Source organism: Rana temporaria, chromosome 1 (assembly GCF_905171775.1).
Source record: "Rana temporaria chromosome 1, aRanTem1.1, whole genome shotgun sequence".
NCBI lineage: Eukaryota > Metazoa > Chordata > Amphibia > Anura > Ranidae > Rana > Rana temporaria.
In genome coordinates, this window is record NC_053489.1 from 334359963 (window position 1) to 334381346 (window position 21384).

Consider the following 21384-nt stretch of genomic DNA (forward strand, 5'->3'; position numbering starts at 1 on the left):
ATCCACCTCTTCCACACTTTCTCAAATTTCCCTGGGCAGCCTCTATGTAAAAATATGTATTTTTCTTTAATTATAATTTCCTTTATCTGCGTTCTCCATTCAGATATTGTTGGGGGGTATGAAGACATCCATTTTTGTGCTATGAACTTGCTAGCCTGACACATACTCCTAACTATTGGTACAAGGGTGTTTTCTGGAATCCTGGTTTCATCTATCATACTTAGAAAACGTATACTTGGCTCTAGCAACAGCTCCGTCCCAAAGAGACTATTAATAGTCAACATAACCCCCTTTCAATATCGGTGGAGTCTGGGGCATCTCCATAGCATATATATTAAGTTGGCCAGGCCCCGATTACACCTAGGGCATACAGGGGTATCTCTATGCTTCCATTTAAATAACTTCTCTAGTAGATGAGAAGTCCTATGTAGGAGATAAATAAACCATGGGCACTGTGGACAATGCAGCCTCCCATTGTTCATCCAAAATAGACCCTAAAGCCCTGTACACACGATCGGTCCATCCGATGAAATCGGTCTGATGGACCGTTTTCATTGGTTAACCGATGAAGCTGACTGATGGTCAGTCGTGCCTACACACGGTGAACGCGGTGACGTAAAACACAACGACGTGCTGAAAAAAACGAAGTTCAATGCTTCCAAGCATGCCTCGACTTGATTCTGAGCATGCGTGGATTTTTAACCGATGGACGTGCCTACAAACAATAGTTTTTTTGCTATCTGTTAGGTATCCATCGGTTAAATTTAAAACAAGATTGCTTTTTTTTAACCTATGGATAAATAACCGATAAATGGATAAATAACCGATGGGGCCCACACACGAACGGTTTGGTCCGATGAAAACGGTCCATCAGACCGTTCTCATCGGTTTGACCGATCGTGTGTGCGCGTCATAAGTCTCCTGCCCATTGTGCTCTTGATGGTATATCCATTGATTCCTGAAACTTATCGTAAAGTATACGTATAGTTGTGATATATAAGACCGCGTACACACGATCGGACATTCCGACAACAAAACTGTGGATTATTTTCCGACGGATGTTTGCTCAAACTTGTCTTGCAAACACACGGTCACACAAATGTTGTCAGAAATTCCGAACGTCAAGAACACGGTGACGTACAACACTACAACGAGCCGAGAAAAATGAAATTCAATGATTCGAAGCATGCATCAAATTGATTCCGAGCATGCGTAGGATTCTTGTGCTCAACGCACAAGAATCCTACGCATGCTCGGAATCAATTTGAATCAATTGTGTTGTTGGAAATTCCGACAGCAAATGTCCGATGGAGCATACACACGGTCGGATTTTCCGACAACAATCTCACATCGAACATTTGTTGTCGGAAATTCCGCCCTCACAGTTGCGTGGGCATGCAACATTGTACCCAAACAAAATTGAGGTCCTTTTTTTCCCACAAATAGAGCTGCGGTTTTCATTTTTTTGCGCTATTACCAAATAAAGAGCATACATTTTGAAAAAAAAACAACAATATTTTTTACTTTCTGCTATAATACATATACAGTATATAAAAAATGTATTCGTCAGTTTAGGCCAATATACATTCTGCTATATATTTTTGGTAATGGCAGCGATCTGCGATTTTTAGCGGGACTGCGACATTGCAGCGGACACATCTTACCCTAAGTGACACTTTTTGGTGACCAGTGACACCAATACAGTGATCGGTGCTATAAAAATGCACGTATCACTATATAAATGGCACTGGTAGGTAAGGGGTTAACACTAGGGGTCATCAAGGGGTTAAGAGTTTCCTAGGAAGTTGTTTCTAACTGTATGGGGGATTGGGGGACGGACTGACTGGGAGTAGAGAGAGATTACTATTCCTGATCAATAGGAACAGCTGATCTCTCTCTATATAATGGTTGTACTGAAGTGTATACTGTACATGTCTGTGCTAAACAGCAATAAGAGCATATGTTATGTGTACAAAGAATATGTGGGCCATGTATACAGTGAATATGCTGCTTGGGTTTAAATAAACATGAATTTTAAGCCCCTCCCACTGTTGCAACTATTTGGCCACACCATGCATTTATGGTAGCATTGTAAAGAAACACAGGAGGGTGCAAACGCCCAGTGCATTATTACCAACACCATGTTTATTTTATAAAATCGCCAATAACATACAAACATGAGAAGATACAAGCATGTCAAGTCACAACTCCAGCAAAGGTGATGTTCAAAATTCTGTGGTTGAAAACTGACGCGTTTCAGGGGCTTGTATCTTCTCATGTTTGTGAGTATGTTTTTGGCAATTTTCTAAAATAAAAATGTGGTAATAACGCACTAGGCACTTGTGCGATCCTTTGTTTTTTTACAGTGTATGTTAAGTTTCCCGAATTGAGGAGAGCAGCATCCTTGTGGGTATTACATATATGTACCGTTGGTTGTGAGACAAAGTGAGTCTAAACAATTCCTGGCAGCATACTATGCATGCTGCATTACTACTTTTCTTGGGGTGCCCAAATGTGCCCCAGGTTATTCACTATCCTAGCAATGCCCCTGCTGTAATATTTTGTTTTTAGAAATACTTTAAAGTTCAGGTTGTTTTTTCCAAAAAGCAAGAAAGCTGAAACCCTGATGCTGGAGATACAGCTGTGGGCTCTCTCCTAACACCGGTTGGTACACCGTGAAAGCTGCAAAGGGGTAGAGAGGGCCATCACACACTGGGAGGAAGATGAGCGCACTGAACTCTAAACTGATCCAGTGTGTGTTACAAAGTCCCGCTTTGCTAGTCTGGGGATGTCTCTTTGCTGGATGGGGATGTCTCTTTGCTGGATGGGGATGTCTCTTTGCTGGATGGGGATGTCTCTTTGCTGGATGGGGATGTCTCTTTGCTGAATGGGGATGTCTCTTTGCTGAATGGGGATGTCTCTTTGCTGAACTAGGGATGTCTGTTTGCTGGTCGGGGATGTCTTTTTTGCTGGATGGGAGCTGTCTCTTTGCTGGACTGGGGATGTCTCTTTGCTGGATGGGAGCTGTCTCTTTGCTGGACTGGGGATGTCTCTTTGCTGGACTGGGGATGTCTCTTTGCTGGACTGGGGATGTCTCTTTGCTGGACTGGGGATGTCTGTTTGCTGGTCTGGGGATGTCTGTTTGCTGGTCTGGGGATGTCTGTTTGCTGGTCTGGGGATGTCTGTTTGCTGGTCTGGGGATGTCTGTTTGCTGGTCTGGGGATGTCTGTTTGCTGGTCTGGGGATGTCTGTTTGCTGGTCTGGGGATGTCTGTTTGCTGGTCTGGGGATGTCTGTTTGCTGGTCTGGGGATGTCTGTTTGCTGGTCTGGGGATGTCTGTTTGCTGGTCTGGGGATGTCTGTTTGCTGGACTGGGGATGTCTCTTTGCTGGACTGGGGATGTCTCTTTGCTGGACTGGGGATGTCTCTTTGCTGGACTGGGGATGTCTCTTTGCTGGACTGGGGATGTCTCTTTGCTGGACTGGGGATGTCTCTTTGCTGGACTGGGGATGTCTCTTTGCTGGACTGGGGATGTCTTTTGCTGGACTGGGGATGTCTCTTTGCTGGATTGGGCTGTCTTCCTGCCATATGAGGAGGTCTCTTTGCTGGATTTGGCAATCTCTTTGCTATACGAGGCTGTCTCTTTGCTAAATTGGGATGTCTCTCTCGAATATCCTGTCACCAACCACCCCTGTGAATGCCCACCCCCCTATCTCTGCCCTCCCCCTCCCAGCGACCGGCTGTCCAGTTTAAAATGCCCTGGCCTATTTTTTGTCCCAGTATAGGCCTGTATGTCACCATGATGTTTCGGGGCTGTACTCACAGCCAGAGACTACTGACTGGAGCTGGCCCACTGACAATTGAATGTGCTGTATACTAGTGTCAGATTAACCGCTTTTTAATGTAAGTGCTTGGCGTTACCTTCTTTTATGAATAAATAGACAGTTTTACACTATGAAGGTTTTTTTCTTTCTTCCTAATTCCAACGAGCTGTGCTGGCTCTTTTAGAGAGAGATATTGTGGTTTGGGCAGTGCTGTGATCCATAGAGGGATTTCTGTCCAAATGTGAGTTTTGTGGGCTTGGATATATACTGTACCAGCAAGTTAGTTTGGTGACTGTTTGGAACATATAGTGGTGGTGAACACGTGCTGCTGGTGGATTGGGTCAAGGGATCAGAAGAGAGTTTTTGGCAGATGCTTCTGTTATTGCACAGTTTCTTATGGCAAAAGCACTTTATTAAAGATTATTTTATGCTTCTGTTAAAAAAAAGATTATTTTACGCAGAGGGACTTTATGGTGTTCTGTCCACATATGGACCTTTAATGAAAAGTATTAAAAAAAATATTTGCATTATTTTTTTTTTCCTTTTAAGTTTTATATGTTTATGGATGAAATGTAATGAGCACATGTCCCTTTATTCTAAATGCATATGTCACTTTTTGATTTTATGCACTGCATTCTATGAATGTATTTATTTATTTTCTGATTGATTTTTGTACACAAATGTATTGTTCACAAATTTATAATCAGAGCTAACAATGCTACTAATTGTTTTACTTATGAAAACAAGCTGAAAAAAGCTAAAGTGTGAATGGGGGCCTGAAGAGGAAAGTACTCTGCAAAGTTCACCTGGTCTTTGGTTTCTGTATGATCGCTTCATGCGATTTGGAACTGTCAAATCGCATGACAAGTTGCATCAGTGTGAATGGGAGCTTAGTGCATTTAATTTGAGACAAGTACACACTATATGTTTTGTTCATATTTCATGTTAGAGGTTTACAACCACTTTAAACTCAGCTGTGCCTGTGTTCTAGTAGGGGATAATGGAAAATGTGTCATCTCTTTGCCATCTGTCCTTTGTCATCACTGACTTGCAAATTTTGGAAGACATGAGGGTGACAACTTCAACAGTCTAATCACTCAGTTTGGGGTTCATCAGACCTCATTATCAGCATAAGGGAAATCATTACTCCAAAAAAATAAACCTCAATCACTGCATGTAAGTGGATGTAGAACAGCAAAACTGAAATGATTACAGATTGCAGCTCAGATGTGTGAAAGGTACAGTAAAGATCCAGTCAGAGATGCGAACAGGTAAATTATACATGTAGCGCCCTGCTCCTGATAACCAGGCGCTATGTCAGATTTAGAGGGTGTCTGAGAGCTGGTAGTTTTAGCTCAGACTTTGTTATTTGGGGCTAAATCAGCCTCTGTTCTGGATTTGGCTGTGCCTGGAGGGATTTCCCTTTGTTTGCCTGTAGGTGGCAGTACCACCACAGGCCAGTGTTGGAACTAAGGCAAGCCATCGTGTATTGGTGTGTCTAGCCTCGGGAACAGCCCAGTGGGAGTGGTCTCCCCGCTGGGCATGCTGGGGAAGGATACTTAAGGGGCAGACACTATTTTACGGGTCCTGGCCCGAGGTATGTGTCGTGTGATTTTTAGCTGCTGGCCCGAGGCTGCATTTCGGCCTGGTAGGCCCCATTACCCTGACTGGGGCCAACACCATGGAGGTGATCCTGTGCTGTCTGCCAGTACTTCTACTACGGACATTTCCCTGACACTCCGTCCTTTCCTTACACTGTCCTGCGGGAGGAAGCCACTCAATGGAGGAAGCCAGGGGAAAACCTGTCCCGGAAAGGACCGAGTGGAAGGCTGGTACTTTGGGAGAGGTCTGGTAACTTATTGAAGGATGCACCGCAGCCTACAATACCTTACAGTGTGCCGGGTTGGCTTAAAGGCTCTAGAACTGTAAGGCTGGATCTCCAGGTACCAAATCTTGTGGCAGAGGATTCCGGAATCCCTCATCTGAACTTGCAACCAGTCTGTGGCAGAGGCTGAGATTATTCTTGTCCGTGTATCATCCCGGCTGCTAGGCCAGGTGAGAGGGGCCTATCCGGGGGAGCAATACCCACTTAAGAGAAAGTGGTGAGTGTGACTCGCAAGTGTGTGAAGTTTAGCAATTCCCCAGTGAAGCTTAACTATTCCCCAGTGATCTGCTTTGTGCGCTTGAACCTTCCCCTGATCCTTCATCCCTTTACTTCTACAAGTTGTTTGAAAATAAAAGCGAAAGAAAAGGAGCTATAATGTGGACATTGAACTTTTTGCAGACTCTTAACCTCTAGACGAGGAGGAACGAGGTAAGGTGCAAGGCCCAAAACTAACCAGCAGCTCCTATGGGGGTAGTGCTACATACACTTGAAAGGGTGAATGACTAAAGTGTAAAAGTTCCTACAACCTGATAACAAGCGACTAAAGCCCTGTACACACGATTGGTCCATCCGATGAAAACGGTCTGATGACCGATGAAGCTGACTGATGTTCAGTCGTGCCTACACACCATCGGTTAAAAAAATGATCGTGTCAGAACGCGGTGACGTAAAACACAACGACATGCTGAAAAAAACGAAGTTCAATGCTTCCAAGCATGCGTCGACTTGATTCTGAGCATGCGTGTATTTTTAACCGATGGACATGCCTACAAACGATCTGTTTTTTTCTATCGGTTAGGTATCCATCGGTTAAATTTAAAACAAGATTACTTTTTTTTTAAACTATGGATAAATAACCAATGGGGCCCACACACGATCGGTTTGGTCCGATGAAAACGGTCCATCAGACCGCTCTCCGGTTTAAACGATCGTGTGTACGCGGCCTAATACATGCATATATTGCAGCATCTGGTGAGCGTTTAATAATCCACTGGTTTGCTTTCTTTCTTTCAGCTATCCTGGGAATGCACACTCTAATGAGTAATCAGCAGTATTATGAGGCCCTTGCAAGCAGCAATATTGTCAACAAGGAGGGTCTAAATAGTAAGTATATACTTTTATATTACATTAATATTGCATATGTAATACATAATAAATACTTTCATTTTAGTCACATGTTTTGTCTTGCATTGTATAAGTCATTTTGTAAATTATTTAGCAACAAATACATTTAAATCCCTTGAGCTCCATTAAACTGTTACTAAACTCAGAACCCTGCATTTACTATATCTGGTCTCTCGCAGTACATAGAACATGGAAATGCAATGTATTACCTTTTGTACCACCACCCCCTCCCTTTAGAACAGTGGTTCTCAATCTGGGGGTCGGGACCCCCTCAGGGGTCGAATGGCAATTTGCCAGGGGTCACCGTATCCTAGGCTGTTCCTGAAGCCCGCACCACTCTTCCAGCCTTTTTGCGGAAGCAGCCCAGCTGGGCTGTCCCTGGAGCCTGTGGCCGCCCACTCAGCCTTTTCGCATGTCCGTGGTTTAGGGGCGCAAATTACTTGTCTTGCCTTGGGTGCCGACAACCCACGCTACGAAAATAATTTTACTGTTGGGGGTCCCCACAACATGGGAAATTTTATCAAGGGGTCACGGCACTAGTGAGGTTGAGAACCACTGCTTTAGAATGTAAGCTCTACAAGTCGGGCCCTCTGTCCCTTCTGTATTGAACTGTATTGTTGTGCTGTCCCCCCTGTACACTGTAAAGCGCTGCGTAAACTGTTGGTACTATATAAATCGTGTATAATAATAATAAAATTTAAGTAAATATAAACTGCTGAATACCTTTTCTCATCAGCAGTATATAGTAGTCTGAGGCTACTTTCACACTGAGGCGTCGGCAGTAAAGTGCCGCTATTTTTACCGTCGTTTTTGCAGAGGTTTTCAGCCACTAGCGGGCGGTTTTAACCCCCGCTAGCGGCCAAAAAAGGGTTAAAAACACCCGCAAACCGTCGCCGTTCAATGGCAGGAGGCACTTTAGGAGCGGTGCATACACTGTTCCTACAGAGCTGCAAAGATGTGGCTAGCAGGACTATTTTTACCGTCCTGCCAGTGCACCGCTTCAGTGTGAAAGCCCTCAGACTTTCACATTGGAGTGAGAGGAGAGGCACTTTTAAGGCGCTTTGCAGGCGCTATTTTTAGCGTTATAGCAAAGCGACTCAGTGTGAAAGCAGCCTTAGGACTTCTATCAGTGTATGGCGGAACACTAGTTAAAGCTTGTAGGAGGAGTTTTCTCCTCTGACTATCCTATGAGGCTGCATGACCCCTGACCCCCTGTCTGGACAGTGCCGAACGGCCCTGTGCTGATCACATGCACTCTCCCAAAAAAATAAAATAAAAATTCTCTAGCAATATACACCAAGCTAAGCGTGTAAAGAGTGCTTCCAAGGCTACAAACTAACAGCAGATGGATTGAAGACAGTAAAAGAAGGGGAGGCTAGGAGAAGACAGGATCAAACAGCATTTTTACATAGTGTGGAGGATCAACCCCTTAGGTTTACCGGTGAGTGTAACAAGCATGCTTTACTGCAAATACAGACTGATATTACTGTTGTGGGTTTAGTAACAATTTTAAAGTGGTTCTAAAGGCAAAAGTTTTTTTTATCTTAATGCATCCTATGCATTAAGATAAAAAAACATTGGTGTGCAACAGCCCCTGCAACATTTTCCTGAGCCCCATCTCGATGCAGCAATGTTGCACGAAAACCTTGGCTGCCTGGGACTCTCCCTCCTGATTGGCTGTGACACAGCAGTGGGCACCATTGTCTCACCCTACTGTCAATCAAAGTCAGTGAGCCAATAAAGAGAGGGGGTGGGGAAAAGCCATGGCTCTGTGTCTGCTTGCTGCTAGCTGTGGGTGCACTCGGCAGGATGGAGGGGCCAGGAGCACCGGCAAGGGACTTGAGAGGAGGGGGGTCTGAGCTGCTCTGTGCAAAACCATTACACAGAGCAGGTAAGTATAACATGTTTGTTATTTTTAAACAAAACAAATAAAACAAGACTTTAATATCACTTTAAGTTCCAATTTCCCTGCTGTTAATTGTGTACCAGTATGAATACCAGCCAGAATGGCCTTTTAGAAGCACAATGAATATGAGCAACTACTTAAAGGATTCAAGTGCACATGATATTTCTATAATTCAAATTGCATGATTAGCACAAGTTCAACCTTCTTTACACATGCACAGTTTTCACTATAATGAAATCATGGCATATATGACCATGGAAATTTGGTTTTCTGTAACCATCACCTCTCATCCCCAATCCCTGAAGACCAGTACTCCCATAGGGCTCCATAAAGAGCTAGTGCATTTGTGGGGAGGGGTATGCTGGTTTCCAAAACAATTAGGGGAAATTGTTCCGTCTCTGATCATCATTATCAACACAGACTCACCAGTTAGTCTCTGCCGCCGTTATTCGCCAGTGTTTACCACGGTTAACTGTCACGCCATCTTAGGCATTTTTTGTGTCATGCTTAACATAAAATACTCAGCAAAAAACATTCATGGTTTAAGGAAGAGCGCCGCAACGTTACCAGACGCCATTCAAAAAATACTAAAAAAAGAACAACTGCTAAGAACCGATCGACCTGCAAATACAGTAGGACACCACCTCAGGAACAAAACCTTTCATGCGCCCTGATTAACGCAAGATCCGCAGTCAAGCACAGATTGAAAATCCACGACTTCATCACCCAACACAACATAGACTGCCTCTTCATCACCGAAAGTTGGCTAACATTAGATTGTAACACCATCCTAGGAGAACTTGTGCCAGAGAATTATGGTACCCTAACCGAGAACAGAATTGGGCAACGAGGAGGAGGCCTAGCAGTGGTCTACAAGTCTCACCTCGCTCTCACCAAACCAGACTTACAGAGCTCATTGCCGTTCATGGAAACGCTCACTCTACAACTCCAAACAATACACCAGGACATGGTCCACATACTGTTATGCTACAGACCGCCAGGCCCAAAGACGCACCTTCCTACATCGTTGACAGAAGGTATCGCTACTTACACTTTAAAAGCCAAACACCTCCTGCTACTCAGGAATTTCAACCTCTGGGCCAACTCAACACAGGACCCCATAGCCAGCGCTTGCATTGACCAACTAGAAGGACTCGGTCTGCAGCAACTGATATGCGCTCCCACGCATGCCTCAGGTCACATCCTCGACCTGATCTTCAAACAAGATATGGACGTCAATATTTCAGAAAACAGACCACTACCCTGGACAGATCATCATGCGATTAAATTCACAATAACCACCAACACCATCTCAAAAAAACTGCAAACCAGGAAAGAACATACTGGACTAGATCCAGAAACTACACTCTGAACTCTTCAAAACGACACTATTAAATAAAATGACAGCAATAAAGCAAACTCAATCAGCAGCAGAAACCCTCAACTCCATTAATAAAGCTTTACTGCAGACCGCAGATATAATTGCCCCGAGACACAGATCGCTTATCCGTAAAAATAACTCCAGCTGGTTCAATGACACTCTCATGTCATTGAAGCATGAACGCAGGAGAGCGGAAGGCGCCTGGAGAAGAAACTCTACAGAGGAAAACCACGCAAATTATAAATGAATCACTAAAAAGTATCACAAGGAAATCTTCAAAGCAAAAAAATAGCATTTTTCAAATATACTCGCAAAAGCCCGGAATCATCCGCGAGAGCTCTTCAATATAGTTGCTCAGAATATGAACCCAGCCTGCCTAGAGGCTCTAAAAAATGAAACACAAGAGTTTTGCAACGAATTATCGGATTTTTTCATTAAAAAAAAATCAGAAAAAAAAAACACCAACCTCACCCCCACTAATCAAAAAGAAAATACAAACACTTTTGAATCAATAACATTTTCACTACAGCCAATTTCCATCGATACTACAAAAAATATCATCGGAGGTTTCCGAGATAGTACATCTCCCAATGAAATTATTCCCACAAAATTGGTGAAAGAATGTGCCGATCTTTTGGCACCGGCGATCACTCACCTTATAAACCAATCGTTTAAAGAGGGCTTTGTGCCAACCTCCTTAAAGCAAGGCATAATTAAACCCCTTCTAAAAAAAAAACCTAGACCCAAACAACCGGCGTCCTATAACCTCCCTCAATATCTTCTCCAAGGTTATTGAAAAAGCAGTAGTACAACAACAAAAACACCATTTAGACACCTACAAACTGCTGGACCCACTACAATCGGGTTTCCATCCAGGACATGATACGGAAACAGCACTTCTCAAAATATGGGATGATGCTCTCGAAGCAGCAGACAACGGAGAATCTTGTCTCCTGATACTGCTGGACCTTAGTGCTGCCTTCGACACAGTAGACCACAAACTGCTGTTAACTCGCCAGAGGTAGCTGGAGTGGCAGACTCGGATCTACCCTGGTTTTCATAATTTCTGGGAAATCGTTCCCAGACAAAGAAACTAGGAACTTTCACGTCCGATTCACGCAGCATGTCTTGCGGTGTCCCCCAGGGATCACCCCTATCGCACGTGCTATTCAAGATTTACCTCCGCCCACTTCTAAAAATAATTAGTAATCAAGACCTTCTCTATCACTTCTACGCGGACGACACGCAACTTTATTTTCGTATCAGCGACAAAAAGAACCAATACCCTGTATTAGAAAAATGCCTCACTCAGATAGACAACTGGATGACGGAGAGTCACCTCAAACTAACTGGAGCAAAAACAGAACTCCTTCAACTCCATGCAAACCGAAAGAAACTAGCCAGAACTCACTGGACACCACCGCCCATCCTGGGACAAACCATCACCCCAAGCACCAAAGTCAAAAGTCTCTGAGTCATTTTTGACTTGACAATGGATGCACAAATAGGATCAGTAGTTAGTGGATCCCACCATCTTCTACGTCTCCTATGAAGAATTGTCCCCTTCATCCCCAAAGAAGACACGGTAGTAGTTGTAGGGACAATTATTAATTCTAGGTTAGATTATGCAAATTCCCTCTACCTCGGACTCCCAAAATACCAGCTGGCCCATCTTCCAAGTCGTCCAGAACATGGCAGCACGACTGGTAACAGGGAAAAAACCCTGGGAATCAATCACCCCGTCCCTGAGATCCCTCTATTGGTTGCCCATAAAAGACCGAGTCACATTTAAGGCCCTTTGCCTAACGCACAAATGTGTACATGGAAGCGCTCCCCAATACTTATGTGAGAAAATAAAACGACAAAACCCCAATCGAGTGCTTCGATCAACTAACCAAAAATGACTACAAATCCCCAAAGCCCGCTACAAGACCAAAGGAGAACGTCGATTTGCACTCCAAGGACCTTGATTGTGGAACGCATTACTAACTAACATCCGAACGGAAATTGATCACCTGGCCTTCAGAAAAAAACTCAAGACCCACCTATTCTGAGGGAGAAATGGAAGTAAAAGGGATACCAAGCGCCTTGAGGCGATTCAGTTCGCAATTGTTGCGCTATACAAGTTATTCACTCACTCAATTGCCCAATGCTAGCTGACAAATTGCAGGCATATTCCTGACATCAAAAGTCTTTCACACAATTAATATTGGTCTCTTGCCTCAGGTTTGCCCCACTTGAAACCCGATGACTGAAGAGTGTGGTCAGGGCAGGCGATTTAGACAGATTAGTAAAATGTGAGCACTTCACTGACAACTAGTTTTAGGGGAGTTCTTCTCTATTCGCCACAAATGTAAGGGTCTCTTCTTTATCCCTAACCAATTTAAAAGAATTGATTCACAAATATAAGGGAGCATTTCTTCATGGTTAACTAATGTAAAGGGATCACATCACTGACCACAAATGGAAGGGAGCACTTCACTGATCAATGATGTAATAGGGCACTTCTTCACTGAACACTTATGTAAGAGGTACTTCTACATTTGTCACCAATTCTTGTTACTGAGTACTAAGAGTGTAAAGACAGTGTGCTTAAAAAAAAAAAAAGAGAGGTATATAACAAGAAGGAGGGGGAACCAACTAAATAAAGGTACACAACGGTACCTCCAGGTATTTATCCACACACTCAGATCGAGTGGGACTCGGACAAGGAGAGCATATAAAAAATTGTGCACTGTACCAGAGAGAAGACACCGTACCAAGTGCCACACAGAAAGAGCCCATGGAAATAATAACCAAAACATACATAAATAATCAAATTTCATTTATTGAAAAAAGTATGACCAAATTACATAAATAATATAGCAGAAATCCTGTACCTAACACCATGTGTAGACAACGTTGTCTGGGAACAAAGACAAACACACAAAGAACAGAGCGTATGTCACCACCCAAGCATACAAATACACCAATGAGGCACTATGGATGAGTGCAGATGGGAGGAACGGCACCACCAGCCAGGCAGTCCTATCGGATATAATGCAGGCAATGGCCATTTCAAAAATCAAAAAGTCCAAAGAATACCAATCCGTAGCTGAAGGGAATGCTGGAATGTGGAACAATCCTGGGGATGGGGAGATGGTAAAGGGCTGGAGTAACAACTGCTTATTCGCAGACACTGTAGAATCCAATGAACTGTCAATAACCTGAGACAAACAGAGCTGCTGTAGCCTGTCAGGTATTCACTGGGAAAGCATGATTGATAAACGTTTTCCAGATGACTGCACAGTAATCAGAGTTTGGTAAGTACAACAGTTCAATGGGCAGAAGTAGTATGTGAATTAGTAACTTACTGTCAGCAAGAGACTGTGAAAAGCAGCGCTGGTGTGGATTGGTGTTATAAGAACAAAAGATGATCAGGACAGCCGCACTCCAATCCAACGTAACTTTAATGTAAAAAACTGGAAACACTACTCAGCTATGAGTAAACACTGAAGTTAGTGTGAAACGCGTCAACTGTCCTAGGTTCCGTTGCTGTGATTTGTAGTGCCTGTTTCCAGTTTTTTACATTAAAGTTACGTTGGATTGGAGTGCAGCTGTCCTGATCATCTTTTGTTCCTATTTGCCATGTGCACTGCTAGCACCCTCAGTTCCCGAGAAGAAGATTTGCACCCAACAAGACCTGCCTGGAGCGGCAATTTCTGTCTCTTTACGGATTGGTGTTTATTGGATTTTTTGATTTTTTGCCATGGCCGTTGCCTCTATTATATCTGATAGAACTGCCTGGCTGGTGGTGCGGTTACTCCCATCTGCACTCATCCATAGTGCCTCATTGGTGTATTTGTATGCTTGGGTGGAGTTATACGCTCTGTTCTGCGTGTGTTTGTCTTTGTTTCCAGACAACGTAGTCTACATATGGTGTTGGTTGCAGGATTTCTGCTATATTATTTTCATTTGGTCATACTTTTTTCAATAAATTAAATTTGATTATTTATGCATGTTTTGGTTATTATTTCCACGGACTCTTTCTGTGTGACACTTGGTACTGTGCCTTCTCTCTGGTACAGTGCACAATTTTTTCGTTGTCACAGAGGTGCCTCTAAGAGAGTAATGTGTGGTAGACTGTGATAGAAGAAATGTCTCAACCAATCATGTCATGATGAGAAACAATAGTTTATTGATGATGCTGGCACATTTCTTGGCAACTTGTCACCTCCCCAGAAAACACAGGTTAGCTAGATGAAGTGTGGCTGGATGCAGAGCTAGCAGCTTTGCTTCCAGCTAACCGCTGCTAGCCAGTCACCGTTGCCAGCCACCTATCCAGCCATTAACCAGACAATAAATTGCTGGTAGGCTTTTCAATAGAAGTATCTTTGAAGAAGAAAATGTGTGCTGGTGACCTGTTCTGTTTTTCCAATGTAAACACCGGTTTATGAAAATAACATTGGTAAAAGTCCTCCATCATTTGGGCTATATTTCTCTGGTGCAGGGACTCGAAACATTTAAACCCGAAGGTCTGCATAACAACCAGGCAGCTAGCCATTCAAAAGGGAGGTTTTCAATGTTCAAGTATTTGGATGTGCTTATTGGACGTGGTTAATACTCAGCACAGTATGCTTTCCATAGGTGTAATTAAGCCCACACAGTATAAACCTGTTCCTGATGAAGAACCTAATTCAACAGATGTGGATGAAACCTTAGAACGAGTTAAAAGCAACGACCCTGATCTTGAAGAGGTTAATCTCAACAATATAAGGGTATGTATTCATGTGATTTTGACATTTTCTCACAATGGGACATTATGAAAATTTCATAGCCACTAAACATTTATGAGTGCCAACCCAATCCTGGGCTGTATTAACCATAGTGGCACACATGGGCTAGTGCTTAGGAAGCACAGTTAGGAAGTCGGCAGTAAGCCTACATTTTTTGCCCACCTCAAGACTTTTGTAATAAAATTAAGATGAGAAGTGCAGAGAGATCAGGGAACAGTGAGAGGAGACAGAAATGTATCCTTAGTTAAATATCAGTTATTTAATGTATCCTTTTTCTTATTTGTTGGTTTGTACATTTAGAAAGTAGTGCTGCTTATAAAACACCTTGTTCTTTCTTTAACAGCACATTGTAGCATTCGTTTTTACTAAAATAATCACACGACACAAGGGATGAAGGTTATCCACTTGACCTCCATTTTTTGTTTTTTGGCACTGCGTTACTTTAACTGACAATTGCACAGTCATGATACACTGTACCAAAATGAAATGTATATCTTTTTTTTTTTTTTAACACAAATAGAGTATTTGCTCACTACTGGGATTTTTATTTTTGCTTTATAAACAAAAAAAAAGACCGAAACTTTTTGAGAAAAAAATGTATTACTTTCTGCTATAAAACAGCTAATAAAAAAAACAAAATCAAATTTCTTCATAAGTTTAGGCCAACATGTATTCTGCTACATATTTTTGGTAAAAAAATCCCAATAAGAGTATTTTGATTTGTTATGAGGTTATAGTGTCTACTAACTATGGTAGTACACTGGATTTTTTTTCCATACTAGTAATGACGGTGGCCAGCGACTTATAGCAGGACTGTGAACGTATGGTGGCCAGTCTGACACTAACTGACAATTTGTGGAAACCAGTGACACTAATACAGGGATCAGTGCTAAAAATATACTCTGACACTGTACTAATGACCATCTAGGGCGATCTAAGGGTTAAATGTGTGCCTAACAGTGCTTGGTGCATTCACTGTTAGGTGGTTTTACTAAGGGATGTGTCGGTTTTTATTCCCTACTTTGCAAGGGAATAAAGGTGGCTTGCAGAATAGCTACCATGGGAGGGGCAGTCCTTTGAGATGTTTTTCTGCTGACTATTGTTTGGCTCTTTAAGAGCGTTTGTGCACTTAATGACAGCCCCAGGTAACCTGCATGCAGTATAGGTTCAGTATAGGTATGGCAAAGTTTTGTCACAGTTGCAAGGTAGATGTGGCTCAGATGCAGTAAAGGTTTGGTATAATGGGGAATAGTGTAGTCTAAGTTTGGAATAAGTGCGGTATAGCTGGTGACCTGTTCTGTTTTTCTAGTGCAGTATGCGTGCAGTATGTGTTACCCACTTGCTGCCCGCCATATAGCAGAATGACGACGGCAAAGTGGTTGTGATATCCTGACCGGACGTCATATGACGTGATCAGGATATCACAGCCGGGGGGCGCCCGCGGGGGGGGGGGGGCACGCAGCACGGCGATCGGAGGTGCTGTGTGTCAGTCTGACACACAGCAACTCAGATCATGCTATGAAGCCTCTGACAGAGCCTTCAAACCATGTGATCAGATGTGCAAATCAGTTTCCAAAAAAGGCCCATTACATGGCAGCCTGTGCCCCTTTATAAAGCGTGTCAGTGCTCATATCAGTGCAGATCAGTGCCCACAACAGTGCTCAAAAAAGTGCCAATCAGTACCCCATCAGTAATGTCTGTCAGTGCCCCATCAAAGTGCCAATCAGTGCCACTCAGAAAAGCCTGTCAGTAGCTACTCATCAGTGATGCCTATCCAGTGCCACCTATCAGTGCCCATCTGTGCCTCATATCAGGGCCGTCAGTGCTGCCTATTAGTGCTGCCCATCAGTGGCCATCCATTTTTTTTTTTTTCAAAATTGTCGCTCTTTTATAGCGTAAAAATTAAAAACCACAGAGGTGATCAAATACCACCAAAAGAAAGCTCTATTTGTGGAAAGAAAATGGTAAAAATTTGGGTACAGTGTAGCATGACGTCGCAATTGTCATTCAAAGTGCGACAGCACTGAAAGATAAAAATTGTCTTGGGCAGGAAGGGGCGAAAGTGCCTGGTATAGAAGTGGTTAAGTATACTTGGTGTCCTGCACTCAATGACCCAGTCCCTTTTAGCAGTATAAGCAATGGGCGAATAGCCCTATCACCAGTCCCCGGAATGCTGCTGAGACCTTTCGCTGTAGAAGGGGTCCTCCTCGGTCTCTTCCCGAAAGCCTCAAGTGATCAGTGATGGGAAGCAGAAGGTGTGAATAATTCAGTATCCCTGCGGCAGCGGTGCAGGTGCTGTAATGTGGGCAGTGCTGTGCTCCCCTGGGTGTCCTTAATTCCGGTCTCAAGCTCAGATCTTTGCTGGTATAGTCTCCTGCTGGCAGGCGAATATCCCGACAGAGGTGCTCTCTCTCTCACTTCCTTGGTGCCAACACTAAGAACTTTCCCATCAGTTTCATAAAAATAATTTCTCCACTCCTTCTACTGCACAGTGCCTATTGGGATCTGTAGTGTAAGGAGTCTTTTCGTTCCATTATATGGCTGTGGTCTCAAACCACAACTCGCCGGAGTTTCAGCTCCCTGCATAGAAGTCTATTGGCTTGCTTGACTTTAGCTATCTTCATGCTGGCTGAAGGAGAATGGTGCACCATTAAATCAGTATCTCAGTAAAGGGAGAGAAGAATAAAAGGCAATGTGCCATCTCCATATTGCTGTAGCCCAGAACCTGGCATACCTAATCTTACCTTTTAGCTGCCATTTGGTTTTTCCTATATAAATCTTTTTTAACAGACAGATGATCATATAGACAACGGCAAGAGGTTGTACAGTTGATAAATTATCGAGTGTGTATGGTCACTGTCCAAAAAAATTTTGGTTTTCTTCACAAACTTGCACATTTTTTTTTTTTTTTTTATTTATTAAGTTTTGTAATAACAATTACAAATAAAACAGTACAACAATAACCCAACCGGGCTACACGCCATAACACAACATACATTTCTTCAGCATTTGGCTCATTGCATAACCCAGAGAGCAATACCCAGGAATACAGAAACAAGAGAAAAGACCCCATGTACAATATATAACTCTTATCGAGAAAGTAAATGATTCATACCAGAGTGATGAGATTAGAAAGCAAATTCTTGGGAAGCACCCTATTAACCACTGTCACTGGTTCATATGGAACTGGGTAACTGCCTAGTTCATATTGTATGGAAAGCATCTTCCCGGTCTTCCCTTTAGAACCCCAAAGGTAGGTTCTTATGTTCTTGGAGCAAATCCTGGCAGCCATCCCTCCAATAACCTTACCAACTCCTTAATCTCTGGTTAGCTGGAAGCCCCTCATTGACTCATCTCTGATTCTCATGCCCAGGCTTTTTAAAGAAGACAAAAGAAACAGAGATGTGTTTTTCTGTATCATTTTATCTGTAGACTTTATTAGGACTATTGTTCTTTTATATTTTAAACATTTGAGGGACCAGGACACGTAGTAACATTTGTACTCTTGATTCTCTTTACTCTTTTAGGTACACTTTCTCCATTTGCACATTCTAATATTTGTTTTTACTAAAATAATTGCATAATATAAGGGTTAAAGGATCACTAAAGGAAAAACATTTTTTTTGCTGAAATGACTGTTTACAGGGTATAGAGACATAATAGTTAACTGATTCCTTTTAAAAACAATTAAAAATAGATAAAAATCAATCATATAATGTGCCTCTTAGATGCAAAAACGAAACTGAAACTAGTTTAGTCTTTGCATGTTATTTTATACCTCTGTGCTGGACAGTGCCATAGAGAGTCATGGCTAGGAAAACGAAACTAAACTCTCCCATGACTTTTTTCATAAGGAGCCAGACAACCAAGAAGTGTCCAGAATAGAGTAGTATTACAGCAACATCAGAGCAAAAACGAGCAATGAGGACACGAAACCAGGACTGCAGTAAGGTAAAGGAAGCTATTTAGCTAAAAAAAAAATTGTCTTTAGTGACCGTTTAAAGCTTCATCACCATTCAAATGAGCCTAGGACAACATAACATTACAAAACAGGCATGAGAAAGTTACTGAGAAAAGAGATTGCCACTCAACAAGCCTCTAGACCTTAGCAAATGCTTCCGCCCTACTGCGAACAGGTGCTGGCTGTAAAAGAAGAAACCATCCTGGACTGCCGCACTCTGTTAAAAAGGCGTCTTTATAGTAAAAAATAAAATCCTATGCAATACAGTCAAATCAAATAGTGAAAAACAGGGACAAAGGCTAACGCGTTTCAAATCATTAGATGCTTACACATTAGACAGTTGCTATTAAACAAAAACCTGCCTGTAAATTTGTTTTTAGTATTTGAGAATATTGAATACAGGGGCTGCTACTTAATAAATAAAAGTTTTGGAATGTGGTTGTAGTGTTGGAACTTGTGTTTTCACATCTGCTGTAGGGGTGTTAGTACCATATATTGGGAAAAAAGGGCATTGAGGCTGAGATTTGTAATGTGTGTCTTCATTTTGCTGTGAGGTACCAGTGTCAATATATTTATATAAATACCCATTCATGCATTGCATAAAAGTGCCCATTTTAAAAAACTTGCAAAAAACACTCTCAACTGCTGGCTAGCTACCGGTATTCATTATTGATATGCTGGATAATACCTGTGTAATGAGTTCAGTAACATTTCTTTTGCTAATTATATTGAATGACTTCTAATATTTATAGTATACCCAACTAGCAGTAAAACAGTTAAAGTAATGATTGGTATCCTGATTAAAAATAGATATTAGAAAAACATCATGAAAAAAGCATGCATGACAGATGATCGACTCTCAGTCCCAGATGGTTTGGCACAGACTTCTCCAGGGCAAATTACAAGTTGGCTCTATAGCTTATACAACATACTAAACCCACAAGAATTTGGGTAATTACCTAGTCTTTTATATACCGCTATTTTTTTTTCTTAGAATATAATCACTCTGATACTGTTGCGCAGATTCTCAAATGTGTTTTTTCTGGCTTTATTTAGATTTTAATCTGTGGTTTCAACAGTGATTTGAGCTGACAAGAGTGGCTTTATGCACAGTTCCCATCCGAGCATCCCATGATTTTGAGACAGGGCTGCAGGGGCAAAGGAAAGGCACAAGTGCCAAGGTGTAGACACTGTAAGCAGGTTCTTGGGAGTGCAGGTATCTGACGTAGAGTTGGTGATGCACTGTAAAGGAACAAGGCCAGTTTGTGGTGGAGTCAGTTCCGACAGCAGAGTAAAGAACACCAGGACTTAAAGTGTTACTAAACCCAGGAGGACCCTGCATTCACTATATCTGGTCTCCCACAGTAAACAGAACATTGTAATGCAGATATTTTAGTAAATATAAGCTGCTAAATACCCTTTCTCATCAGCAGTATATATCAGTCTTGTGACTTCTATCAGTGTCTGGTCAAGCACTGGTTAAGCTTGTAGGAGGAGTTTTCTGACTGTCCTATGAGACTGCAAGACCCCAGACCCTCTGTCTGGACAGTGCTGATTGGCCCTGTGCTGATCACATGCATCCTCTCTAGAAAAAAAAACCTCTCTAACAATACACATGAAGCTGAGCATATGCAGCCTGACTCTATAGACTCTGTGTTATCAGGAAGGTATTAGGGGACAGTGGAAGAAAGGGAGGATCAGAGAAGCCAGGATCAAACAGCCTTTTTACACAATGCGGAAGAATAACCCCTTATGTTCCACAGTGAGTATAACAAGCATGCTTTAATGCATATACAGACTGATTTTACTGTAGTGGGTTTAGTAACACTTTAAGTAGAATCAGAGTCGAGAACAAGCAGACGTTGACAACAATTGCGCAGCGAGGTAGAGATTCACTAGATAGAATGTCTGTAGTCAAAGCTGGGTCAATAACAGGATCAAGGATTTGTATCAGGAATTGGATCATAAGAACAAGGCTGAAGGCCATACAGCAAGGAACTCGTGCAGAGTTCAGGTTCAAATTGGCCGTTTGGTGGCAGTGGATGTGCACCCACGTTCATGTGTGCACATGCTTATACAGGTGGGCAATGATGTACATGCAGTCCATCTTCTGTGCTCATAAAAATGTGCACATTTATGCCTTTTGCATATATGCATTAGCCAGAAAACAAGATTTAGCCTGATGGCTTGCACCATGTTCCTGACAGGTTTACTCATACTTTATGCTTTTTGAGATTTTATGCACTTGACAACATATTTGCTTACCATGCTTTCTGCCATTTGCTCTGTATTGTTTTCTTTTTTTCATTAGCAAATGTGATCTCTTTGGTTACACAGATAGATAGATTCAGAATGTTAATCCACATGTATAATGAATTTATATTATTTAAGTTTAAAATTTATAAAAAAATGTATGTACATTTTGTAGTTATCTAAAATATTTCATAGATACAGGTTTTGGGAGTTGCCCACTCTTATATAGACCACTATATGCCTGCAAACCTTCACTGACATGCACCCCCAGAGTT

At 42.3% G+C, this 21384-nt stretch overlaps 1 protein-coding gene across 3 annotated transcripts in view; it reads left to right on the forward strand.

Moving 5' to 3' along the window:
* The window catches only part of TMOD1 (tropomodulin 1), a 148220-nt gene that overhangs the window by 104890 nt on the left and 21946 nt on the right, over positions 1 to 21384 (forward strand). For all 3 annotated transcript variants that reach the window (XM_040361069.1, XM_040361065.1, XM_040361055.1), the window contains exons 5-6: positions 6723 to 6812; positions 14747 to 14877. In XM_040361069.1, the coding sequence (XP_040217003.1) occupies positions 6723 to 6812; positions 14747 to 14877 (221 nt within the window). The remainder of the gene's footprint in view (positions 1 to 6722; positions 6813 to 14746; positions 14878 to 21384) is intronic.